Source organism: Bos indicus, chromosome 28, assembly GCF_029378745.1.
Source record: "Bos indicus isolate NIAB-ARS_2022 breed Sahiwal x Tharparkar chromosome 28, NIAB-ARS_B.indTharparkar_mat_pri_1.0, whole genome shotgun sequence".
In the NCBI taxonomy this organism is placed as follows: domain Eukaryota; kingdom Metazoa; phylum Chordata; class Mammalia; order Artiodactyla; family Bovidae; genus Bos; species Bos indicus.
This window is the reverse complement of record NC_091787.1, coordinates 1,290,086-1,313,653: the sequence shown is the minus strand read 5'-3', so window position 1 is coordinate 1,313,653 and position 23,568 is coordinate 1,290,086. Positions and strand designations below refer to the sequence as shown.

General features: G+C 43.2%; 2 protein-coding genes across 8 annotated transcripts in view; one reads left to right on the top strand and one right to left on the bottom strand.

Annotated features, from left to right (window-relative positions):
* CCSAP (centriole, cilia and spindle associated protein) overlaps window positions 1-20,074 on the top strand; it is a 32,672-nt gene extending 12,598 nt beyond the window's left edge. For 3 of the 6 annotated variants that reach the window (XM_070782317.1, XM_070782313.1, XM_019953906.2), the window contains 2 exons: window positions 949-1,214; window positions 3,320-7,302. In XM_070782317.1, coding sequence (XP_070638418.1) covers window positions 949-1,214; window positions 3,320-3,496 — 443 coding nt within the window. In that variant the 3' untranslated portion in view covers window positions 3,497-7,302. Of the gene's footprint in view, window positions 1-948; window positions 1,215-3,229; window positions 7,303-16,130; window positions 17,251-19,597 lie in introns of those variants that run through there. The other 3 variants (XM_070782315.1, XM_070782316.1, XM_070782314.1) reach the window with 3 other exon arrangements.
* Window positions 1-23,568, bottom strand: part of RAB4A (RAB4A, member RAS oncogene family) — a 76,607-nt gene that overhangs the window by 5,905 nt on the left and 47,134 nt on the right. The gene's annotated exons all lie outside the window — the stretch shown is intronic.

Sequence of the window (23,568 nt, the reverse complement as noted above, 5' to 3'; positions counted from 1 at the left end):
TGAGCAAGGGGGTCTGTAAAGTGGTGCCCTGGATGCGCAGGAGCTCTTACTCAGATTAAAACATAGGCTCACTGGGGCTTTACACAAGGAATACAACCTGTATAAGATCACATAAGATTATAAGATCATATAGGACTATACAAATGGTTGTAAAAATAATGATTGGACAGTCATAAAGGGGAAACAGCTATGTTCTGGAGTGTGTCCTGAATGTCTGAGTACACCTCAGGTGTGCAGTGCATTCCCCACCAGAGTTTTACCAGCCTTGATGCCAGATTTAGGACTGTGTAGGCTAGGGGCCCTGGTTCATGTTGTCATGAATAAGAGCCCTCTTCCCAGCTCCTCCCCCTGGGTGCATGCAGCTGTACATGGAGGTGAGGAGCTATGGAAAATGCTCCTTATTGTGATGGAGGGCTTTTCATGTTAAGGTCACCAGCCAGCTCTTATAAGGAGCTCGGGAGAGCTGAAAGGAGCATTTTCCATAGTCTTGGAGCATGACAAAGTAGTACAATCCTGAAACTCCAGTTGAGTAACTTAAAAACTAGCCCTTTGCAGCTGATGAATGATTGTCGCCAGTCCAAATCTGTCCCTGAAGCAAGATGGTAAATGACTGGATTTATCATGGGGAAAGCCATTAGGCCCTGGTGTTTTCTAGCCTTTTAGCTTTTAGTATTCAATTGAGACTCGTAATCTCAGAATGCGAATGATGGTTGTTACTTTTGAATAGGCTTGGTTCAGTCTTGGTATTTATTGTTGATTTTAAAATGAGATAGACTAACTTGTTTCTGTCTGTCCATTTTAAGTGAAACTTGTAGAATCAAGCTGTAAGTAAAAAAGTTACTTAATTAGGCATTATGAATTTTTCATCCCAAATATTTAAATTATGTGTAATTGTATGTAAACCTGAATTTAAAGCATTCATCCTGTTCTATCTCCTTTTTCAAAAAGCACTGCCAGTGAAAGATGTAAAAGAGAAACCTGAACGACAGATCAGGATGAGAGACCCTGAAAAATCAGCCAGCAGTACTGACCCTCAGCAACCACCAAGTGCCTTAGCTGCCCGAGGAAGCAGGAAAACCAAGAGTCCTCAGAGGTCATCCACTAGAATAAAAGAACACAGGCACCCGTTTGCCCTCTATGGGTGGGGAGAGAAACAGACGGATACAGGAAGCCAGAAAACTCACAACGTCTGTGCTTCTGCACCCATGCATGAGGTAGGTGCCAGTGAACGGGCTTCTCTGCTTTCCCCTGGAGGGTGGGGTTGGCCTGGCTGCCACTGGCTATCATACCTGTGGTTGCTGAGATGTTTTGGGACATGGTAGGTCTCAGATGGGCCAAGGAAAGCCCAGGACTGGGCATCTGATCGCAAACAGGATGCAGGATGTTAGCTGCCTAGAGATTGGGGTTTTGCTGGGAGTTTTTGCTGACACCGAGCCAGGTATGCAGATGACTCCACTCTTATGGCAGAAAGTGAAGAGGAACTTAAAGAAAAGCCTCTTGATCAAAGTGAAAGAGGAGAGTGAAAAAGTTAGCTTAAAGCTCAACATGCAGAAAACTAAGATCATGGCATCTGGTCCCATCACTTCATGGGAAATAGATGGGGAAACAGTGGAAACAGTGGCTGACTTTATTTTTTTGGGCTCCAAAATCACTGCAGATGGTGATTGCAGCCATGAAATTAAAAGACGCTTACTCCCTGGAAGGAAAGTTATGACCAACCTAGATAGCATATTGAAAAGCAGAGACATTACTTTGCCAACAAAGGTCCATCTAGTCAAGGCTGTGGTTTTTCCAATGGTCATGTATGGATGTGAGAGTTGGACTGTGGTCTAGTCAAGGCTATGGTTTTTCCAGTGGTCACGTATAGATGTGAGAGTTGGACTGTGAAGAAAGCTGAGTGCCGAAGAATTGATACTTTTGAACTGTGGTGCTGGAGAAGATTCTTGCAAGTCCCTTGGACTGCAAGGAGATCCAACCAGTCCATCCTAAAGGAGACCAGTCCTGGGTATTCATTGGAAGGACTGATGCTGAAGCTGAAACTCCAGTACTTTGGCCACCTGATGCAAAGAGCTGACTCATTGGAAAAGACCCCGATTCTGGGAAAGATTGAGGGCAGGAGGAGAAGGGGACGACAGAGGATGAAATGGCTGGATGGCATCACTGACTCGATGGAGATGAGTTTGGGTGAACTCCGGGAGTTGGTGATGGACAGGGAGGCCTGACGTGCTGCAGTTCATGGGGTCCAAAGAGTCGGACACGACTGAGGGACTGAACTGAACTGAACTGGTAGCTGGAAGGTTTTACTGACACCGAGCCAGGTGGAGAAGGGGCAGGACGCAGGGCTCTCAAGTTCCTGGGGCCCAGGAGGTATAGCCGAGGGGCACAGCCAGGGCTAGCAGCTGCCGGTCTAGATTTGCCTCTGGCCTCCTGAGAGGCTCCTGCTCTGTTGGACTTGATAACTGGCATCTCACGCCTCAGCCCCTTTGTTGCTATCTGTCTATCAGATCACATCTTCTGTGGTTCTCCACATCTAACTAGACTCCTGTTTTCTCTTTGGATTAAATTAGAGTGATTGCATGTCCCCTGATCATCCCTCCCCCAAGGTTTAGTTCTCCTTGGACCCAGGCCTGGCATGTCCCCATGCAAAGACCTAAGAACAAGGCAGATGAGGGCGCCTCACGTGTGGGGTCATATAGCAATGATTGTGTTAGTGCTAACAGCATCCACCAGCCCAAAGCAAAGGAGTGAAGAGAAGCAGAGGTGCAGGCTGTTTGAATTCTCATTAAATACTGCAGTCCAAGTTTACAGAACAGACTTCTGAACTCTAGCAGATAGTGTTGTTTGGAGTGATATTTGAGATAACAGAGTTGTCCTCTGGCAATCCTGTGGAGTTAAGTTGAATGGGGTTCATTAAACATCTTAGGTGGTAAAATCTTGAAATCTTTTAGTATTTTGCTATAAAATATATAAATTCCTTCAATGGAATACTTATTCTTGCTTAATGCTAAGGAGTTCCAATCCTTTTCCAGAGGCAGTTTCTCAATGCACATGTAGATTAGTTGCTTACCATTTAAACTGAAATGTAGTCCGGTGGACATTTTCTGTTGCCTAGTTTCTGTATTGCTGACAATGGGTAAGACAGAACTCAGGGGAATGGCTCTTCTGGAGAAACTTTTATTCACAGAAGTCCTGAATATGGTGAGACTGACTTGCCTCTGCCCTGCTGCAGGTGACCTGGAGGAAGCTTCATTGTGAATATTCTGGAAAATTAGTGCCAAAGCCACTTGAGTGACTGTTCATTCATTCTGACTCCCCTTAGATCCATGAATCAGCATTGCGAGCCAAGAGCAGAAGGCAGGTGGAGAAGAGGAGGCTGGCGGCTCAGAGGCAGCGGGCTCACTCTGCTGATGTGGAGAAAAATAGGCGGGTCAAGCCTGCCTCCTCAGAGAACCCATGGATGACAGAGTATATGAGATGCTACTCTGCCAGAGCTTGAGGGAAGGAACAGTTGCTTGGACAACCTCTTTTTAAAAGTGTAAATGAAAGAAAAGAATAAGACAAAAACTATCAAAAGCAATTGGACACAGGTTTAAGAAACCAACTGATTATGCAAGATTTTTCTTGGGGAATTTCCAAAAGATTGTCTCTTTTGATGAATCCTGGTCACCTACCTCAGCAGTAGGGTGACAACTGAAGCCATAGAAATTTGGTTATTTATGAGGAGAATTCCCTAAATCTTTGATATTCTTATAAGGGTTTTGTTTTAAAGCATCTTAATCTTTTAAGATACTGACACCAAATGCCTTTAAATGGCTGACAGATGCTTAACTTCAGTATCTATGCTCAGTTTAGGTGAAGCCTGTTTTCCTCCTGTTCTGAACAGCTTCTCAGATTCCATAGCTGGTAAGGTCACGCCAGCTTGCCACAGAAGATTCCCTTTCCTTATGTGTAGTTTGCTTTGAACATCAAGTTAAAAGTGAGTTTCAATACTACTTTTGATTCCATGTATAGTGCAAGTATTGTAGAACATTGGTAGTTCCTAAACAATTAAATGTTTTTTGCGTTTCAGTTCAAGTACCACTTCATGTGGACTGTGATATTTAAGAACTATCCGGGCTGGGTGAGGGTCATCTTTTCTCTTTAAATTGTCATCTAGGCACTTATATTAATAGTTTAGTTCAAGTGCATTCCAGTAAATGAAGTGTTTAGAAGTAGTACTGAAGTTTCTTTTGAGTCAAAGAGTCACTTTTTAATTGAGATTTTTTAAGGACACTTAATGGGGTACCAGTCACTTGCTGCAGTCTCGCCTTTTGGCAGTCACCCACTGTGGACTTCTGCCTCTTCTAGAAGAGTTTAGCAATGATACTTACAATTTAAAATCTGAACTTTTACTTAGTAAATTGAGATTGTCTTGCTTACCGGGGGTGGGGGACAGATGTTAAGCTACCTATGAGAGGTGTGGGTCACCCCTACTTTCCTCCTCCATGGAATTACCAATAACAAAGCCTTGATGATGCACATCGTTCAGACTTTTGGTTGAAATACATGCCTCACAGGTTCCTAGCTGGTAGGTTTTGTGTAGAAGCTAATGTGAGGGGATGCTGCTGTGTGTATGGGCATAGATGTGAGCATTTCAATGAAGTGTTTCCTTCTCTCCAGTACATTTGCTTTTGGGGTAGAAAGTGGTTTTGAGAAACATTTTTTCCATTCAGCAGAGATAGGAATCTACAGTAAGGATGAATGCTAAATTCCTGATAAGAGAGAAAAAAGTTCTTTGCCCACTTACCATGTAGAGATGTGTGAATGAAAATTTGGTGTTTGATGTGCATTTGAGCATTTCCTTGATATTTTTACTCTGGGTCTTTAAAGTATTGTGGTTGATTTCTACAAAAATGTTTCATTCCATGTAAAATCTTCACACAGTATCATCTTACACAATCATATTAAGCTTTGCAAATTTGTATTGAAGAATCATGAGCTTTTAGAAACAACTTAAAATATTTGCGTTATTTTGAGGTGAATATATAGAGAGCTCTCCTAGTCACTATGATGTATGTTTAGTAAGAGAAAGGTCTATGTGTTGTCCAAAATGTCCTTGCTAGGGATTCTGGTGAATCTTGCTGTTATTATAATCCTTAAACACTCCAGGTACCTAAAGATGAAATTTCTGTGGTAATGTGGTGGGAACTGCCTTTAAGACCACTTCCGGCATGTATAGCTTCAACTACCAGCTCCAGTGTTCTGTTCCCCTGACAGTCTAAGGAAGCTGACAGTCTTAGGAAGAGGCTGTGGGGAGTAGCTCAGGTCTACGCTGATGGACTGCCTTAGAAACCCGACCCCTCAAGACCCTGAGCAAGCCAGACTCTCTCCTTTAAAACACAGACTTGCATTTAATATGGTTAATTACTACTGCAAACTCCACATGCAGATCTGGAAGAACCTAGAGGGTGATATTGGCCAGTATTTCCCCCCCTTTTAAGTAGAGGACCAATGAACAAGATTTTTTAAAGTGTTTTTAATGTGCATGAACAATGAATGAGTCAATATGAAGTAACTGGGAGTCCCCTTCCTGTGTCCAAGCCATTGGTTGGTTAGGGTTTCATTTTGTTCTTTCTCTTTAGGGGTAAAGATGATCTTTTGAACCTACAAAAATTTTTAAGTTGTAACAACTTGATGTCCTACTTTTTCCTTCTCACTAATGTCATTGTGATCATGTTCTTATTCCTTAAGACAGCTTATGAAACAGCGAGGTAATTTAAAATTGCCTTTCATGTTGAAAAATTTGAAACTGAGAATCCAGTGATATTTAAAATATAGATTGAAATAACTGCTGCATAAGAGTCTCCTTTTAAAATTTTAGTTTTTAAGTTCTTAATTAAAACAACTTGTAACATGTTTTCTGTGTTTACTAAAAGCAATAATAAAATATTAGGTAACACCTGAATACTTCTGCTGGACTGAGGTGAATGAGAATAGGAATCTGTCCTTTTTCTTGCTTTTAAAACCTAGAAGACTGCTCTATTTATGAGGTGTCAAATGCTTGTACTCCCCCATGGCCAGAAAATTCCCAAGTACCTATATACATTTCTTTTAAAGTCTACTAAAAGTAAAACAGGGTGTAGTTTATCTGAATTGCTCGTAATGTAGTAAGCACACATTTGTGTGCTTCTTATGAAATAGCTTTGTCATTGGTTCATCAGATGTAGATTGCTAGTAATCTGAAAGCTCTGAGCACTCTGATGAGCTACTGTACTGACATTTCCGCTGATGACGTCTACATCCGCACAGCCTCAGCACTGAACGGCCGCCTTTCTGTTGCCCGTCGTAGCTGGCTGAGTTTGCGTGACCCAGCTAAAATGCACAGCAGAAGCCGCCTTTCTGTTGCCCGTCGTAGCTGGCTGAGTTTGCGTGACCCAGCTACAATGCACAGCAGAAGCCGCCTTTCTGTTGCCCGTCGTAGCTGGCTGAGTTCGCGTGACCCAGCTACAATGCACAGCAGAAAGGCGGCTTCTGAGCGCTGAGGCTGTGCGGACGTCAACTTCATCAGCGGAAATGTCAGTACTTGCTCATCAGAGTGTTCAAATGTATTGCTGGCAAAGAGGAAGAGGGGCCAAGCATATGTTAAAAGTGAAAACAACTGTCTTGTTGACTACTTCAGTGGAAAATAGCTCAGTGGGCACTCTTACGTTTCACTGGACTAGATAAAAAATGGTGCTAATATTTATACAGTCTGATTCTGTAGTTGGTTTGGGATCGAATTGCCAATGCCCGACTCATGGGTCCTTACCATAGTCTTATGATCAGTTAAGTAGTATTTAAAAAGTGGTCCTAAACGTGTAACCATGTATAAAATTTGAAATGGATTTTGTACAATAGGCTGAATAGGGAGCTGTCCACTCTGTTTACTTAGTACCAAATTCCGTGAGAGGAGCCACGTCCAGGGTTGAGGCCCAGGTTTCCTCCCAGCCTGCTGGTGTGAGAGGAGAAAGCTGCTCCTTTATCATTTATTTCCATTTTGAAAGTCAGGACACCTGAGTGAAGACACTAGAGGCCTCTTTTTGGATTTCTTTATAATTAGCAGAACTTTTTCAGAGCTGTCTGCCTGTGTTGTTGTTGTATGTGTATTTTGAGCACTGCACTCACTTTACCATTCTGAAGGCACTAAGGCCGGGCACCTACAGTCACAGAGCTCAGGCGGTGGGCATTCGGGGCTGTGTTTTCTAAGAACTGTGTGTTGCTTTTAGCTTGTATTTAATATTGTAGTTACTTGGAAAAATGTGAATAAAGTTCATTAATACTACAGGCTAAGCTTCTGTTTTGTGGGCAGTAATTCTGATTAGTACATTAATGGTTGAAGAGAATTCGATGATTATATGGACTCCTAAATGTATTTTTCATTAGATAAATATTTAGTAAGGTATATTACATCCAGGAAGAGATACTTTCTGTGTATACACTTTGAATTAAACTCCACATTTTCCCAGTCTTTCCCTCATACCTTATTGCTTTGAAAATTACAAAAGGGATAGGGCATGGGCAAAAGAAGCTTAAAGAGATTTGTTGTTCAGTTGCGTTCAGCTCGTTGTGAACCCATGCACTGTAGCCCACCAGGCTACTCTGTCCATATGATTTCCCAAGCAAGAATACTGGAGTGGGTTTCCATTTCCTTCTCTAGGGACCTTCCTGACCCAGGGATCAAACCCAAGTCTCCTACACTGGCAGGCAGATTCTTTACCACTGAGCCACCAGAGAAGCCCTAACAAAAAAGTCAAGTGTAGAGTAAAAAGTCAAAGTTCCTTTCAATACCACCCCCTCACCAATATTCTACATCCCTTCTTAGAGGAAACCAGACCTTTTTTCCCAGGCACTTGGAGGTACATATACACTGTTATATATTTTTTTTTTTTTGCACAAATATGGAATAATGCTATGCATATTCTGTAACTCCCCATCTTTCCCTCACCTGCTCTCCTTGTTCATACTGTCTCCCTGATCCTAATTAGCCAGCCAAGCACCTTTGAGAGTGGGCTGCCTGGCAGACCCCTCCTCAGGTCTCAGACTGACCACAAAATTCTGTACATGTGAGGCAGGTCCAAAGAGCACTGCAAAAGCTTTGAAGGCTGAACTGGCATTGGAACCAGCATGCCAGGACTTGGGGCCTGAGCCTAAACAGATTGATTACTTGATTAAACAAAAATGCCAGCATTCTCCATAGGACTTAGTTGTGTTTCATCATGTAATATTCAAAATAACTATGAGGCACTCCAAATTACTCAGCATATGAAACCATGAAAATGGCTATCATGGAAAAAGGCAATCAGTAGCTGCCATCATAGCCTTGAAGGAAGCTATTATTGAAAAGTTCAAATGAATGATCACACTCTTGAAATAAGTATTAAACTAGAAATTTTCAGTAGAGAAATAGATAATAGGCAAATCAAGTGACAATATTAGAACTGAAAAATACCCCAACTGAAATTAAAAAAATCTTGCTGGATAGACAGAATAGCAGGTTGAAGATGACAAAATAAAGATAATAGATCAATACAAATCATCCAATCTGAAGAACAGAAAAGGGCTGGAGAAAAGTTTCCAGGTTGTGTTATAGGAATCATAGAAAGAGAAGAAGAAAAGTGTAGTGCTTTAAAATCATCTGCAGAAATGATGGCTAAAATCCTTCCAGGTGAGCTGAGTGAAGCTGAAACAGAATAAACCCAAGAAATCCAAGCCCAGATAACATCATTAACTGTTGAAAACTAACAGACATCTTGAACGCAGCCAGGGAAAAGTGAGAGTGACTTACATGGGGACAGTTCATATGCTGATGCATTTTTTTCATCAGAAACTATGGAGGCCAGAAGTAAGTGGCACATTTCTTAAAGTGCTGAAAGAAAAGAACTGTCAACTTAGAATTCTATATCCAGTGAAATATCCCTCAGGAATGAGGGTGAAATAAAGACATTCTCAGATGCAGGAAAACTAAGAGAATCGAGAGCCAGAAGACCTGCTTTAAAGAAACAGCCAAAGGATGTATTCAGACAGGAGAGAAGTGATACCAAAGGAAGCTGGGAGCATGGGGGAATGAGAACAGCAGTTCTAGAATTCGGTCATTTGTTCTGGGTCCCAGAAACAGCTCCAGAGCCAGAAAGGTGAAAGAAGTGCCTTGTCATTCATAATAGGCCCCCTTTTCAACACACATTTTTGAAGTGACTTTTGGCCAGCCCTAAGAATACTGTCTGGTTGCCAGGGAAACTGAATGCAAAGAAAGGGTTGGGACTTTGAGTCCTACCCACGACCTCTGACCTCCAGGGAGGAGAGAGGGGCTGGAGATTGAGTCAGTCACCAATGGCCAATGACTTAATCACTCACACCTATATGATAAAGCCTCTGTAAAACCCAGAAATCCAGGGTTCATGGAGTTTTCTGGTCAGTGAACAGGTGGAGATGTGAGAATGGTGCCCACAGAGCAGGGAAACTGCACCCTTTCCCCTACCATGCCCCCCACATGTCTCCCATCTGGGTGTTCTTGAGTTATATCCTCTACAATAAGGTAGTAATCAAGTAAGTAAATTGTTTTTCTGACTCCTGTGAGCTGCTCTAGCAAATTAGTTGAACCCCAGGAGGGGGTCCTGGGGTGGTTGCTCAGAAGCACAGGTGACAGCCTGGACCCGTGATTGGCATCTGAAGTTGGGGCAGGAGCCTGGACCCGTGATTGGCATCTGAAGTTGGGGCAGGAGCCTGGACCCGTGATTGGCATCTGAAGCTGGGGCAGGAGCCTGGACCTGTGATTGGCATCTGAAGTTGGGGCAGGAGCCTGGACCTGTGATTGGCATCTGAAGTTGGGGCAGGAGCCTGGACCTGTGATTGGCATCTGAAGTTGGGGCAGGAGCCTGGACCTGTGATTGGCATCTGAAGTTGGGGCAGGAGCCTGGACCTGTGATTGGCATCTGAAGTTGGGGCAGGGCCAGCTCATGGGGCTGAGCCCTTAACTCGTGGGACCTGCCGCTCTCCCCAAGTATGTTGTCAGAATGGAGCTGAACTGAAGGACACTCAGCTGAGGTTGAAAAACTGCTTGATATGTGGGAAGCCTCTTCTCACCTGGGGTCAGAGTTGCTCAGAGGCAGAAGAGTTCTATAGTGGAGGAGACACAGCAGTGGGCTTTCACTCAGACCCTAACAACAGAGCTTCCAAAGAGACGAGCATCTGTGCCAACAGTGAGAGTGTGAATGTGTGAATGTTCCTAAAATCTGGCAGACTCTTGTGGGGAGCATGGCAGACAGCATCTCTACAAAATGACAGAATGCAAGATGAACTGGGGTTCTCTGCACGCATGGGGACAGCAGCACTATGACAGGAAACAAAGTGGCTCTGGTGGCTGGATTTTACTGATCTGCCTCCGTCCTCTTAGTGCAGTCTCTTAAACTGGTCTTCCAGTAAAAGGGAAAAAAATAAATAGTTAAAAAAAAATACATGCCAATCATCTTATAAAGTTTTAAGGTTTTTATAGCCTGGACTCAGGGCCTTTGATATAGCTAATACTCCATACATCACAGAAGCCATATAAATCACTGTCTTTAATATGGATTATACAATAAAATAAAAATTGCTGCTGCTGCTGCTGCTAAGTCGCTTCAGTCGTGTCCGACTCTGTGTGACCCCATAGATGGCAGCCCACCAGGCTCCACTGTCCCTGGGATTCTCCAGGCAAGAACACTGGAGTGGTTGCCATTTCCTTCTCCAATGCATGAAAGAGAAAAGTGAAAGTGAAGTCGCTCAGTCGTGTCTGACTCTTCGCGACCCCATGGACTGCAGCCTACCAGGCTCCTCCGTCCATCGATTTTCCAGGCAAGAGTACTGGAATGGGGTGCCATTGCCTTCCCCGGAAATAAAAATTATTACTTTATTAAAAAAATTTTAAAACTACAAAGCAAATTGTCCTGAGGCAAAATATTATGCAGGAACACATCTGACTCCTGAAAAGAGAACTAGACAAATTTACAATTAAAGACTTCAATACTCCTATCAGTAATAGAACTAGTAGACAAAAAATTAATAAAGATATTAGAAGGGCTAGACAATACCATTAACCAACTCACTGACATTTATAGAACACTCTACCAAAAAAAAGAACAAAAAATTTTCACTGCACATGGAACATTCAGCAAAAGTCCATATCCTGGTTATTAAAATAATCTTACATTAAAAATTATACAACTCATGTTTCTGACTATGATGGAATTAAACTAGAAATCAGTAAAGAAGGGAAAATCTCAAGTCAGTTGGAAATTAAATAACCTGCTCATAAATAATCCACCAAAAAGATGGTCTCAAGAGAAATCAGAAGATATTTTATTTATTTTATTTTTTTGAGAAGATATTTTAAATGGGAGAAAAATGAAATGTTGTAATTTAAAAATTTTTAAAAATTTTGGGCACAGTTACAGCAGTGCTTAGAAGAAACTGATTAGCATTGACAGCTTATGTTAAGAAAGAAGATCTCAGCAATAATCTAAGCTTCCATCTTCGACTAGAAAAAAATAAGCAAAGCAAGACCACATTTTCAAGAATGAAGGAAAAAGAAAAGAGCAGAAATCAATGAAATTGAGAACAAAAACAAATGAAGCCAAAAGCTGTTTCTTTGGAAACATCAATAAAATTGATAAGCCTCTAGCAAGCTTGACAAAAAAGAACAAGCCATACATTAGCAGTATCAGGAATAAAATGTGGTTATCTGAATCTGAATTTCACTATTAGCCAGGGTTAGCTTTTCATGTTGATCAATCATCTATTTTTTTGATGAATGGTGTATTTATGTGCTTTACCAAGCTTAAAATTATTTGGGAAAAACTGGAAAAGCACACTGCCTTTTAATTTTTCAGTGGGTTTCTATCTGCTTAACTACCTAGGGTCTCTGTATATGAGATACCAATCTTCTGGTAAACACATTGCAAATACTTTGTCATAGCCCAATGCTATGCTATGCTAAGTCACTTCAGTTGTGTCCGACTCTGTGTAACCCCACAGACCGCAGCCCACCAGGCTCCCCCATCCCTGGGATTCTCCAGGCAAGAACACTGGAGTGGGTTGCCATTTCCTTCTCCAATGCATGAAAGTGAAAAGTGAAAGTGAAGTCGCTCAGTCATGTCCGACTCTTAGTGACCCCATGGACTGCAGCCTACCAGGCTCCTCCGTCCATGGATTTTCCAGGCAAGAGTACTGGAGTGGGGTGCCATTGCCTTCTCCCATAGCCAAATGCTAACTTTATGCTTTCTTTTGTTGCATTGTTGTTGTTCAGTCACTAGGTGGTATCCTACTCTTTTTGACCTCGTGGACTACACCACACCAGGCTTCCCTGTCCTTCACTATCTCCCTGAGTTTGCTTAAACTCATGTCTATTGAGTCGGTGATACCATCCAACCATCTCTGGAGCAACCAAGACTGTTGCTCCTCTTTCCTCTTGCCCTCAATCTTTCCCAGCATCAGGGTCTTTTCCAATGAGTTGGCTCTTTGCATCAGGTAGCCAGAGTATTGGAGCTATAACATCAGTACTTCCAATGATATTCAGGATTGACTTCCTTTACGATTGACTGGTTTGATCTCTTTGCTGTCCAAGGGACTCTCAGGAATCTTCTCCAGTACCACAATTCAAAAGCATCAATTCTTTGGGGCTTGGCCTTCTTTATGGTCCAGCTTTCATATAAGAAAATGCTTATTGGAAAAACCATAGCTTTGACTATTCAGACCTTTGTCAGCAAAGTGAACTGACTGCTTAGCTTTGTCATAGCTACTCTTCCAAGGAGCAAGCATCTTTTAATTTCATGGCTGCAGTCACAGTGATTTTGGAGCCCAAGAAAATAAAATCTGTCACTGTTTCCATTTTTTCCCCATCTTTTTTCCATGAAGTGATGGGATCAGATACCATGATCTTAGTTTTTTGAATGTTGAGTTTTAAGCCATTTTTTTCACTCTCCTCTTTCACCTTCCTTTTTTTAAAAATTTTATTTTATTTTTTTTTCTTTCACCTTCCTTAAGCTCTTTAGTTCCTCTTCACTTTCTGCCATTAGGGTGGTATCATCTGCATATCTGAGGTGGTTGATATTTCTTCTGGCAATCTTGATTCCAGCTGTGATTCATCCAGCCCAGCATTTCACATGATGCAATCTGCATGTAGGTTAAATAAGTAGGGTGACAATATACAGCCTTGACAATATACATCCTTTCCCAATTTGGAACCAGTCCGTTGTTCCATGTCCAGTTCTGTTACTTCTTGACCTGCATATAGGTTTCTCAGGAGGCAGGTAAAGTGGTCTAGTATTCCCATCTCTTAAAGAATTTTCCAGTTTCTTGTGATCAGTGCAGTCAAAGGCTTTAGTGTCATCAATGAGGCAGAAGTAGATGTTTTTCTGGAATTCCCTTGCCTTTTCTATGATCCAGCAGATGTTGGCAATTTGATCTTTGGCTCCTCTGCCTTTTCTCAATCCAGCCTGTACATCTGGAAGTTCTCAGTTCACATACATACTGTTGAAGCCTAGCTTGAAGGATTCTGAGCATTACCTTGCTAGTGTGTGAAATGAATACAACAGTGTGGTAGTTTGAGCATTCTTTGGCATTGTCCTTCTTTGGGATTGGAATGAAAACTGACCTTTTCTAGTCCTGTGGCCACTGCTGTGTTTTCCAGATTTTCTGGCATATTGAGTGCAGCACTTAAGCAGCAGCATCTTTTAGGATCTGAAATAGCTTAACTGGAATTCTATCACCTACACTAGCTTTGTTAATAGTGATGCTTTCTAAGGCCCACTTGACTTCAGACTCCAGGATGGCTGGCTCTAGGTAAGTGACCACACCATTGTGGTTATCCAGGTCATTAAGATTTTTTAAATACAGTTCTTCTGTGTATTCTTGCCACCTCTTCTTAATCTCCTCTGCTTATGTTTGTTGTATAGGAAATACTAATTTGTGATGTCAAACCTCAAACACTTTCTTTACAGATGAAGTATTTAGTGTCACCTATAGAAAGATTCACTCTTTGGTCATAATAAAAATTCTGTATGTTCTTCCAGTGCCTTAAAAAACAAAACAAAAACAAAACAAAAAAACAAAACAAAAAACTCACCTTTTGCTTTTAGACCTTTAATCCAACTAGAATTAATTTTTAGTGAATATGAATTTGAGATCAACCTTTTTTAGAAAAAATTGAATTAAATGGGTAGAAAAAGGACTTAACACCATCCAGTGAAAGAGCTTTTACCGATTTAAAATGTCACATAGTACTTTTTCATAAACTGCAACAGATACAAGGGAAAGGTATGCTGCTCCTCTGTGGATCTACACCTGAGCTCAAAGGTTTTAATTTTGCAGTGAATTTTAGTATTTGGTATGGCAAGTCTTTTTCTTGGGGATGGTCTTGATTTCTGTCTCCTGTACACTGTCACGAATCTCCGTCCATAGTTCATCAGACACTCTATCAGATCTAGTCCCTTAAATCTATTTCTCACTTCCACTGTATAGTCATAAGGGATTTGATTTAGGTCATACCTGAATGGTCTAGTGGTTTTATCCACTTTCTTCAATTTCAGTCTGAGTTTGGCAATAAGGAGTTCATGATCTGAGCCACAGTCAGCTCCTGGTCTTGTTTTTGCTGACTGTATAGAGCTTCTCCATCTTTGGCTGCAAAGAATATAATCAGTCTGATTTCAGTGTCAACCATCTGGTGATGTACATGTGTAGAGTCTTCTCTTGTATTGTTGGAAGAGGGTGTTTGCTCTGACCAGTGCGCTCTCTTGGCAGAACTCTATTAGCCTTTGCTCTGCTTCCTTCTGTACTCCAAGGCCAAATTTGCCTGTTACTCCAGGTGTTTCTTGACTTCCTACTTTTGCATTCCAGTCCCCTATAATGAAAAGGACACCTTTTTTGGGTGTTAGTTCTAGAAGATCTTGTAGGTCTTCATAGAATTGTTCAGCTTCTTCAGCGTTACTGGTCAGGGCATCGGATTGGATTACCGTGATATTGAATGGTTTGCCTTGGAAATGAACAGAGATCATTCTGTCGTTTTTGAGATTACACCCAAGTACTGCATTTCAGACTCTTTTGTTGACTATGATGGCTACTCCATTTCTTCTGAGGGATTCCTGCCCACAGTAGTAGATATAATGGTCATCTTAGTTAAATTCACCCATTCCAGTCCATCTTAGTTTGCTGATTCCTAGAATGTCGATGTTCACTCTTGTCATCTCCTGTTTGACTACTTCCAATTTGCCTTGATTCATGGACCTAACATTCCAGGTTCCTATGCAATACTGCTCTTTACAGCATTGAACCATGCTTCTATCACCAGTCCCATCCACAACTGGGTGTTGTTTTTGCTTTGGCTCCATCCCTTCATTCTTTCTGGAGTTATTTCTCCACTATCTCCAGTAGCATATTGGGCACCTATTGACCTGGGGAGTTCATCTTTCAGTGTCCTTTCTTTTTGCCTTTTCATGCTGTTCATGGGGTTCTCAAGGCAAGAATACTGAAGTGGTTTGCCATTCCCTTCTCCAGTGGACTACATTCTGTCAGACCTCTCCACCATGACCTATCCACCTTGGGTGGCCCTACACAGCATGGCTTAGTTTCATTCTTAAACAAGGCTGTGGTCCATGTGATCAGATTGGCTACTTGTCTGTGATTATGGTTTCAGTCTGTCTGCCCTCTGATGCTCTCTCTCAGCGCCTCCCGTCTTAACCTGGGTTTCTTTTACCCAAGATTCTTAAATTTCTCCAAGCCAGGCTTCAGCAGTACATGAACTGTGAACTTCCAGATGTTCAAGCTGGTTTTAGAAAAGGCAGGGGAACCAGAGATCAAATTGCCAACATCTGCTGGATCATAAAAAAAGCAAGAGAGTGCCAGAAAAACATCTATTTCTGCTTTATTGACTATGCCAAAGCCTTTGACTGTGTGGATCACAATAAACTGGAAAATTCTGAAAGAGATGGGAATACCAGACTACCTGACCTGCCTCTTGAGAAACCCGTATGCAGGTCAGGAAGCAACAGTTAGAACTGGACATGGAACAACAGACTGGTTCCAAATAGGAAAAGGGTACGTCAAGGCTGTATATTGTCACCCTGCTTATTTTAACTTATATGCAGAGTACATCATGAGAAACACTGCGCTGGAAGAAGCACAAGCTGGAATCAAGATTGCCGGAAGAAATATCAATAACCTCAGATATGCAGACGACACCATTCTTATGGCAGAAAGTGAAGAACTAAAGAGCCTCTTGATGAAAGTGAAAGAGGAGAGTGAAAAAGTTGGCTTAAAGTTCAACAATTCAGAAAATTAAGCTCATGACATCTGGTCCCATCACTTCATGGGAAATAGATGGGGAAATAGTGGAAACAGTGGCTGACTTTATTTTTCTGGGCTCCAAAATCACTGCAGATGGTGATTGCAGCCATGAAATTAAAAGATACTTACTCCTTGGAAGGAAAGTTATGACCAACCTAGGTAGCAAATTAAAAAGCAGAGAGATTACTTTGTCAACAAAAGTCCATCTAGTCAAGGCTATGGTTTTTCCAGTAGTCATGTATGGATGTGAGAGTTGGACTATCAAGAAAGCTGAACGTAGAATTGATGCTTTTGAACTGTGGTGTTGGAGAAGACTCTTGAGAGTCCCTTGGACTGCAAGGAGATCCAATCAGTCCATCCTAAAGGAGATCAGTCCTGGGTGTTCACTGGAGGGACTGATGTTGAAGCTGAAACTCCAATACGTTGGCCACCTGGTGCGAAGAGCTGACTCACTGAAAAGACCCTGATGCTGGGAGGGATTGAGGGCAGGAGGAGAAGGGGACGACAGAGGATGAGATGGCTGGATGGTATCGCCGACTCGATGGACATGAGTTTGGGTGGACTCCGGGAGTTGGTGATGGACAAGGAGGCCTGGCGTACTGTGATTCATGGGGTTGCAAAGAGTTGGACACAGCTGAGCGACTGAACTGAACTGATGGCAAGTCTCGCCACCCCTACCTTGTTCTTTACTTTCCTTGGTTATTTTCTTTCCTATATGAACTTTTGAACGAGCGTGTCAATTTCTATTTTAACATTCCATTCAGCAATTTTATTAAACTTTATTGAATGTACTAATTTTGAGGCGACTGACATCTTTATAGTAGTAGTGAGTCTTTGTACTCCCAAATAGAGTATGTCTCCTTTTAAGTTGGGTCTTTATGTATTTATTTAATAAAGTCTTCATTGAAAAAGTCTTTCATATTTCTTGCTGGATTTCTTCTCCCCTTTCCATCCGATTTTGTAAACTGTTCTTGCCTCTGCATAAGAAGAGGCTGAACTAGGAGGAATGATGTTACTTTTCTAATGAATGTCAATGAAGATAGAAATTGATGATGCTGTCACTAATCATATATTTTGGAATTACCTCATGAGAACCAGAGAATTGGAAACAACCCAGTTGTTTATCAATAAGGAGCTGGTTACAGAAAATATGGCATATCTGCACAATGGAACATTCTGCTGCCTTCAGTAAGGAGAAAGCTCTCACTCCAAGATACAATGTATATGGAAAAAGACAATGTGCATAACATGTTGCTTTTTGTTTAAGAAAGGGAGGAGTAATAACATCTGTATCCACGTCAAGAAACTCTGGAGGGATACACACACTAGCCAGTGGTTACTATGAGGTGTAGGGAAGGCAGGGAGCCAGGGGGAGGCAAGGAGGCCCCAGGGTGACTTTCCACACTGCTTTGACTTTTGACACATAAGAATGTATTAGCATTAAAAAAAAAAACTCCTAGAGAAAACAGGAAAAAGCAGAAACTAAATACCCACCCTTACCCACCCTTTGAAAATATGTATCCCCCTGAAAACTAAGCTTGTGATGGTTAAGCCAGGCTGGCCCCCATACCCACAGCTGGGGGCCTGTAGAGCCATGGACCACAGCCTCCTCTCCTGGGCCTGAGCCGGTTGGGAGCATACCTTGAACATTTGTTGTTGTTTAGTCTCTAAGTCGTGTCTGACTCTTTTGCAACTTGACCGGCAAGAATACTGGAGTGGGTTGACATTTCCTTCTCCAGGGGATCTCCCTGGTCCAGGGACCAAACCCGAGTTTCCTGCACTGGCAGGCAGATTGTTTACCATATTCAAAACATGGAGATCATTGGATAGTGAGGTATAAGCCCTGAATTTGCATCAAATAGACTAACCTTTCCTAGGAATAAAATTTTAACTTGATTATATTAACAATAGGAGCTTATCAAGTTTTTCAGAAGAACCCGGGCTTGCTTAGGTGAGCCAGGCTGCTGGTTTTTCAAGCATTCCCTTCTGGACACACAAACTCCGCTCCACTTTCCTTTACAGCAGGACTGACTTCCCAGGAACAACTGTGGTGTCCACTTCACAACAAGAGCACACGTAGCCTGTGACTGCTGTTTATAGATTAAACAATACCTTCTTCATGACCAACAAAGGTTTAAATTTAATAAAGACAAAATATAAACCTTAATTGAAAAAAAACAGCATGAATTTAAGTTTGGGTCTCCTGCACTGTTGGGCTTCCCTGGTAGCTCTGCTGGTAAAGAATCTGCCTGCAATGCACGATACCCTGGTTCAATTCCTGGGTCAGGAAGATACCCTGGAGAAGGGACAGGCTACCCACTTCAGTATTCCTGGGCTTCCCTGGTGGCTTAGAAAGTAAAGAATCTGTCTGCAATGCAGGAGATCTGGGTTTGATCCCTAGGTTGGAAGATCCCCCAGAGGACATGGCAACCTACTCGAGCATTCTTGCCTGCAGAATCCCCATGGACAGAGGAGTCTGGTGGGCTGCAGTCCATGGGGTCACAAAGAACTTGACACAACTGAGTGACTAAGCACAGCACGGCACTCCCGCACTGTTGGCGGGAGGGTAAATGGGCACAGGCTCTCTGGAGGGCAGTTCGGCTTTCTGGCCCTTAAAGACGAGCACATCTTTGACTGGCAACGCCACTCCCAGGCTTCCCCTGCTTCCACACGCGGGCAGATGCCCTGGCCCGGGGAGCTGATGACAATGCAGCGTCCCAAGCAGAAGGGGGTAATTCACATGCTACTCCCCTCCACCCATCAGGAGCTACCTACAGGGGGTGCAGTGAAGAAAGGGAAGTGAGGGGTGTCTTCAGCATCAGCAGATGCCCTCTGCCCACGTCCGCACCAGCGCAGGGAGCCTGGTGGCCTCTGGGCAGGGGACACTATGCCCCTTGCCTAGGATCTTGCTGTGAATGTGGCTTCGATTTAAAGCCAAAACACTGGCCATGTTGACTGTGAGAGGTAGACTGAACTAGTTAAGAGTGACTACTTGTGACAACTAGGCATCCCTGGTGGCTCAGATGGTACAGAATCCACCTGCAGTGCAGCGGTCCCAGGTTCAATCCCTGGGTCAGGAAGATTCCCTGGAGACAGAATGTCAACCCACTCTAGTGTTCTTGCCTGGACAACCCCATGGACAGAGGAGCCCGGTGGATACAGTCTGTGGGGTTGTCAAGAGTCAGACACAATTGAGCAACTAAGCACACAAGTCCTTGTGACAACTATCATCGCTGTTAATCCATCTTTTACTGGTTTTATGCCCTAGGTGTTGACTGGGCCCTGAGATCTTTGAGGACTTCATGAGAATGGGGGCAGAGGGAGATTCTTCTGTCTGTATGCTTCTGCCCCTTGAGAGGAACCTTGTGGGTCAGAACCAAATACCTGCTTCCTGCCAAGAGCCCCGTTCAACAGCCCACCTTGCTGGGGCCCCATGCTGGGCACTGCACCTGGTCCCTCATGGATGGTTCCCGCCCAACACTGCTGGCTGTGCCCTCAATGATGTTTTCTATGAACTAGACTTGTACCCACATGAGGTACATGAGGTACCACATGAGGTACCCACATGTTCTGATGAGGTCACCCCATGAGAACAGTTCTGACAGTGAGGGAGACACCATCCACTGGGACGTCCCTGAGGACAAACAGTAGACTTGGCCTAAAGTTGAGGCTGATACATGGATCCCAAAATGTAACTGAATTGGGTAAAAGTCTGAAGTCACCCCGCAGTGTTTAAAGCCAACATTACTCTTGGAAATTAGAAAAGGAAAGCCAGAGTAGAATAATCAGATAGTTACAAATCAAGTAAAAATAAGTGTGTAAAGACTTTTCTTCTATTGTTGCTCAAGGACCAAGTTAAATAAGCAGAGAAGAGCAGCAGCACAGATGAGGGCCAGCCGGGGTCAGGACTTTATTGACAGACGGCACAGGAGTGTTGCCACAGTAACCACATACAGTACATGTAGTGGGAAGGGGTGTGAGGCAGAGACCACCACCCAAGGCCAGGAGGGCCACGGCCAGAGCACAGGCCCTCAGGCAGGGTCTCACCTTTACAGAGTAACATCTGACCCACAGCAACTTCGATACAGCTTTCACCACAAAACACAAGAGTATTGTGACAAGCATTCTGAAAACCAGTTGGCATGCATTTTCAGTCATGCATTTTCAATTGATAATATTTTCAATGTGTTGAAGGCAAGGACAACAAAACAAGTTATCAAACTTGCAAATTTCTCTTTTTTAAAGCATGGCTTCACAGTGATGAAGTCAACTGGTTTCCCACCTCGAACGGTTTAACACTAAAGGTATTTTAAACATGGAAAATACTCTTACCAGTTAGGGTGGGGAGGGACGTGGGAGAGGGGTTCAGGATGGGGGGGGGCGACACATGTATACCTGATGTATCATGCTGATGTATGGCAAAAACCATCACAATATTGTAATTATCCTCCAATTAAAACAAATAAATTAATTATATAAAAAAGAATGCTTTACAGTTCTTGAAATTCCAATAAACATGAGTGTTTGAAATTGCCATCAATTTTGAAGGAAAAGAAAAAAAAGATTCCAGTCAACAGAAAACCCAGTGCTCTGTCCGATGGTGCTGCATGGTGGAAGCACAGGGCTTCCCCGGACCTGCCGTCCACTTCCTGGGGGTGGTGGCCCCTGCCTCTGCATCTCAGGCACCTGGGCTGTGGAGTGGGCCTACTTCTGTTCTGTGCCACCGCAAAGGGCTGTTTTGAAGGTTCAATCAGATGTTACATGTGAGAACACTGCTAAATTGTAAAAAATGCTATGCCCCTTTAGGTCTCAGTTACAGACATTTCAAATGACAATATTAAAAATGAGCGTTAAACTAAAAATTCTCCATAATTTCTTGATAAACTGTTTTTTTTTAAAAGGAAGAAAAGTGGGCATGAAATCCTGTACCTTGATCAGAGACACAGTGAACAACCAAAGCAGCACTTGGGTGCTGAATGTCACCAAGTGCAAAAGTAGAGTTCTCACAGTTCAGGTAGGACTAAACTAGCTGATTTGAAAAATCAGCTAAAAACAGGTATAAACAACCTAAATAGAAAAACAAATTTAAAAGCTTCAGGTGAAATCATTTCATCTTAAAATTAGAGTAGGGAAACTATTATTTGCCATTCCTCTACTACTGCTTTGAAAAGGCAGCAGTTAATTTTTATAGCTCCAGCTTCTGCTTCAACACAAGGACTTGTCAATTGTAACAGAGTGTGTGTTAACAGAATTTTCACACATTTAACCCCAAACATTTATGACCCATCCTGCAACTCTTGGATAGCTGAGCGGGTCTAGGCCTGAAAGCAGACATTTATCGACAATCACATCCTCAGCTGCTCCTCACAGCCTCATGTACCGGTCAGTGCAGACAGGCAACACAGCATCCTGGACAACTGCTTGCCCACAGGCTGTACTGTCATGTAACAATAGGCCAACTAAGAGTGTACAGATAGAGTTTCCAAGAAATACTGATCCAAACAACAAAACCTGCAACTTAAACAGTAAGGCTCTTCACCTAGAATGTAAAACAACTGGAGAACTATGCAGTGAAGCCAACAGTCACAAACGCCTCTTCATTTGAGAGATTTTAGACAGTTATGATTTTAGACAGTTTTGTTAAAAATATGTCTTGGAGAAAGGTGTTTTGGACTGAAACTTGGATGTCCAAATGCCTATCCAGGTTTGGGAAGTTCTCAGTCATCATTTATTTAAACAAGCTTCCTGCCCTTCCTCGCCCCTCTTCTCCTGGGGCTCCATTGATGTGCAGACTTTCTTAATGGTGTCTCAGAAGTCCTATAAGCTTTTCATTTCTCTTCATTCTTCCCCCCACCCACTTCTCTGGATAATTTCAAATGCTCTGTCTTCAAGCTCACTGATTCTTTCTTCTGCTTGATCTAGTCTGTTGTTGAAGCTCTGTATTAAATTCTTCAGTTCAGTCATTGTGCTCTTCAGCTTCAAAATTTGTTTGGTTCTTCTTCATGTTTTCTATTAAACTTCTCATTTTGTTCTTGCTTTCATGATTTTGTTAATTGTTTTATCTATGTTCTCCTGTAGCTCTCTCAGCATTTTTAGAACAATTATTTTGAATTCTTTGTTGGGCAACTCATGTATCTCCATTTCTTTAGGGAGAGTTGCTGGAAATTTACCATGTTCCTTTGGTGGTCTCATGATTCCCTGATTGTGTGATCCCTGAAGTCTTGCATATAGGTGTGTATGCAGTTACCTCATCCAAACTTCATGAGCTGCCTTTGGTATAAGACCTTCACCTCAGGTTGGGGATGTGCTGGAACATGCTGTGACCCAGGCCCAGTGGTACAGGGTGTCAAGTGCAGGTATGTGTCTGGGTGGGAGGGATATTGTCATTGACTCAGGTCACTGAGGGTCACAGCATCCACTGTGTGGTTCCTGACAAGCACTGTTGGGGGTCTGCAGTGTCTGCAAGGGCTGGTGGGTTCCTCAGTGGCACCTCCAGGTTCAGCATCTAGGGATCGGGGCAGGAAGCAATGATGACCTAGAGCTTGAGGCATGCACACATCTGGCTGGGAGGCCAGCTGATCAAGGCAGGAAGCACTGATGACCTGGAGCTCGAGGCATGCACACATCTGGCTGGGAGGCCAGCTGATCAAGGCAGGAAGCACTGACGACCTGGAGCTCGAGGCACACACACCACCCGCTGCAGGTGCACGTGCGACGGCAGGGGCTGGTTGTAGACACACACAGAGTGGTGGGGAACGGAGCCAGTAGCAAGGGTCTGGGCCAAGTGTGGGCCCATCAGGCAGGTGGTGTGCTTTCCCAGAGCTGCAGTATCTTCCCACAGGCATGTACACAGCAGTGGAAGCTGGCGATAGGGATCAGCCTGGGCGTGTGCAGGTACACAGCTGGAAGGGGCTGGCCACAAGTATGCACTTGGCAGTGGGGGTCAGCCTCAGGGCCTAGGCTGGCATCTTGCACCTGTGTAGCTTCAGAGGTCTGGATAGGTTGCCAGTCCAGATCCTGGGCTCTAGTGGGGCCGGGGGTGGGGGGGGTGGGGTGGGGAACAGGTAGCAGATGGTTGGGGATTGAAATTTCCATGGGGTGGTGCTGCAGAGGACTGTGGACCAGGGCACTAGGAACCATGGTTTTTAACAGCTGCATGGTCGATACTTGCTCTGTGTCTCAGCTTTGCCAGTCTCTGAGTGGGATAAACTCAACAGGTCCTTTGTTTGATGCCCCAAA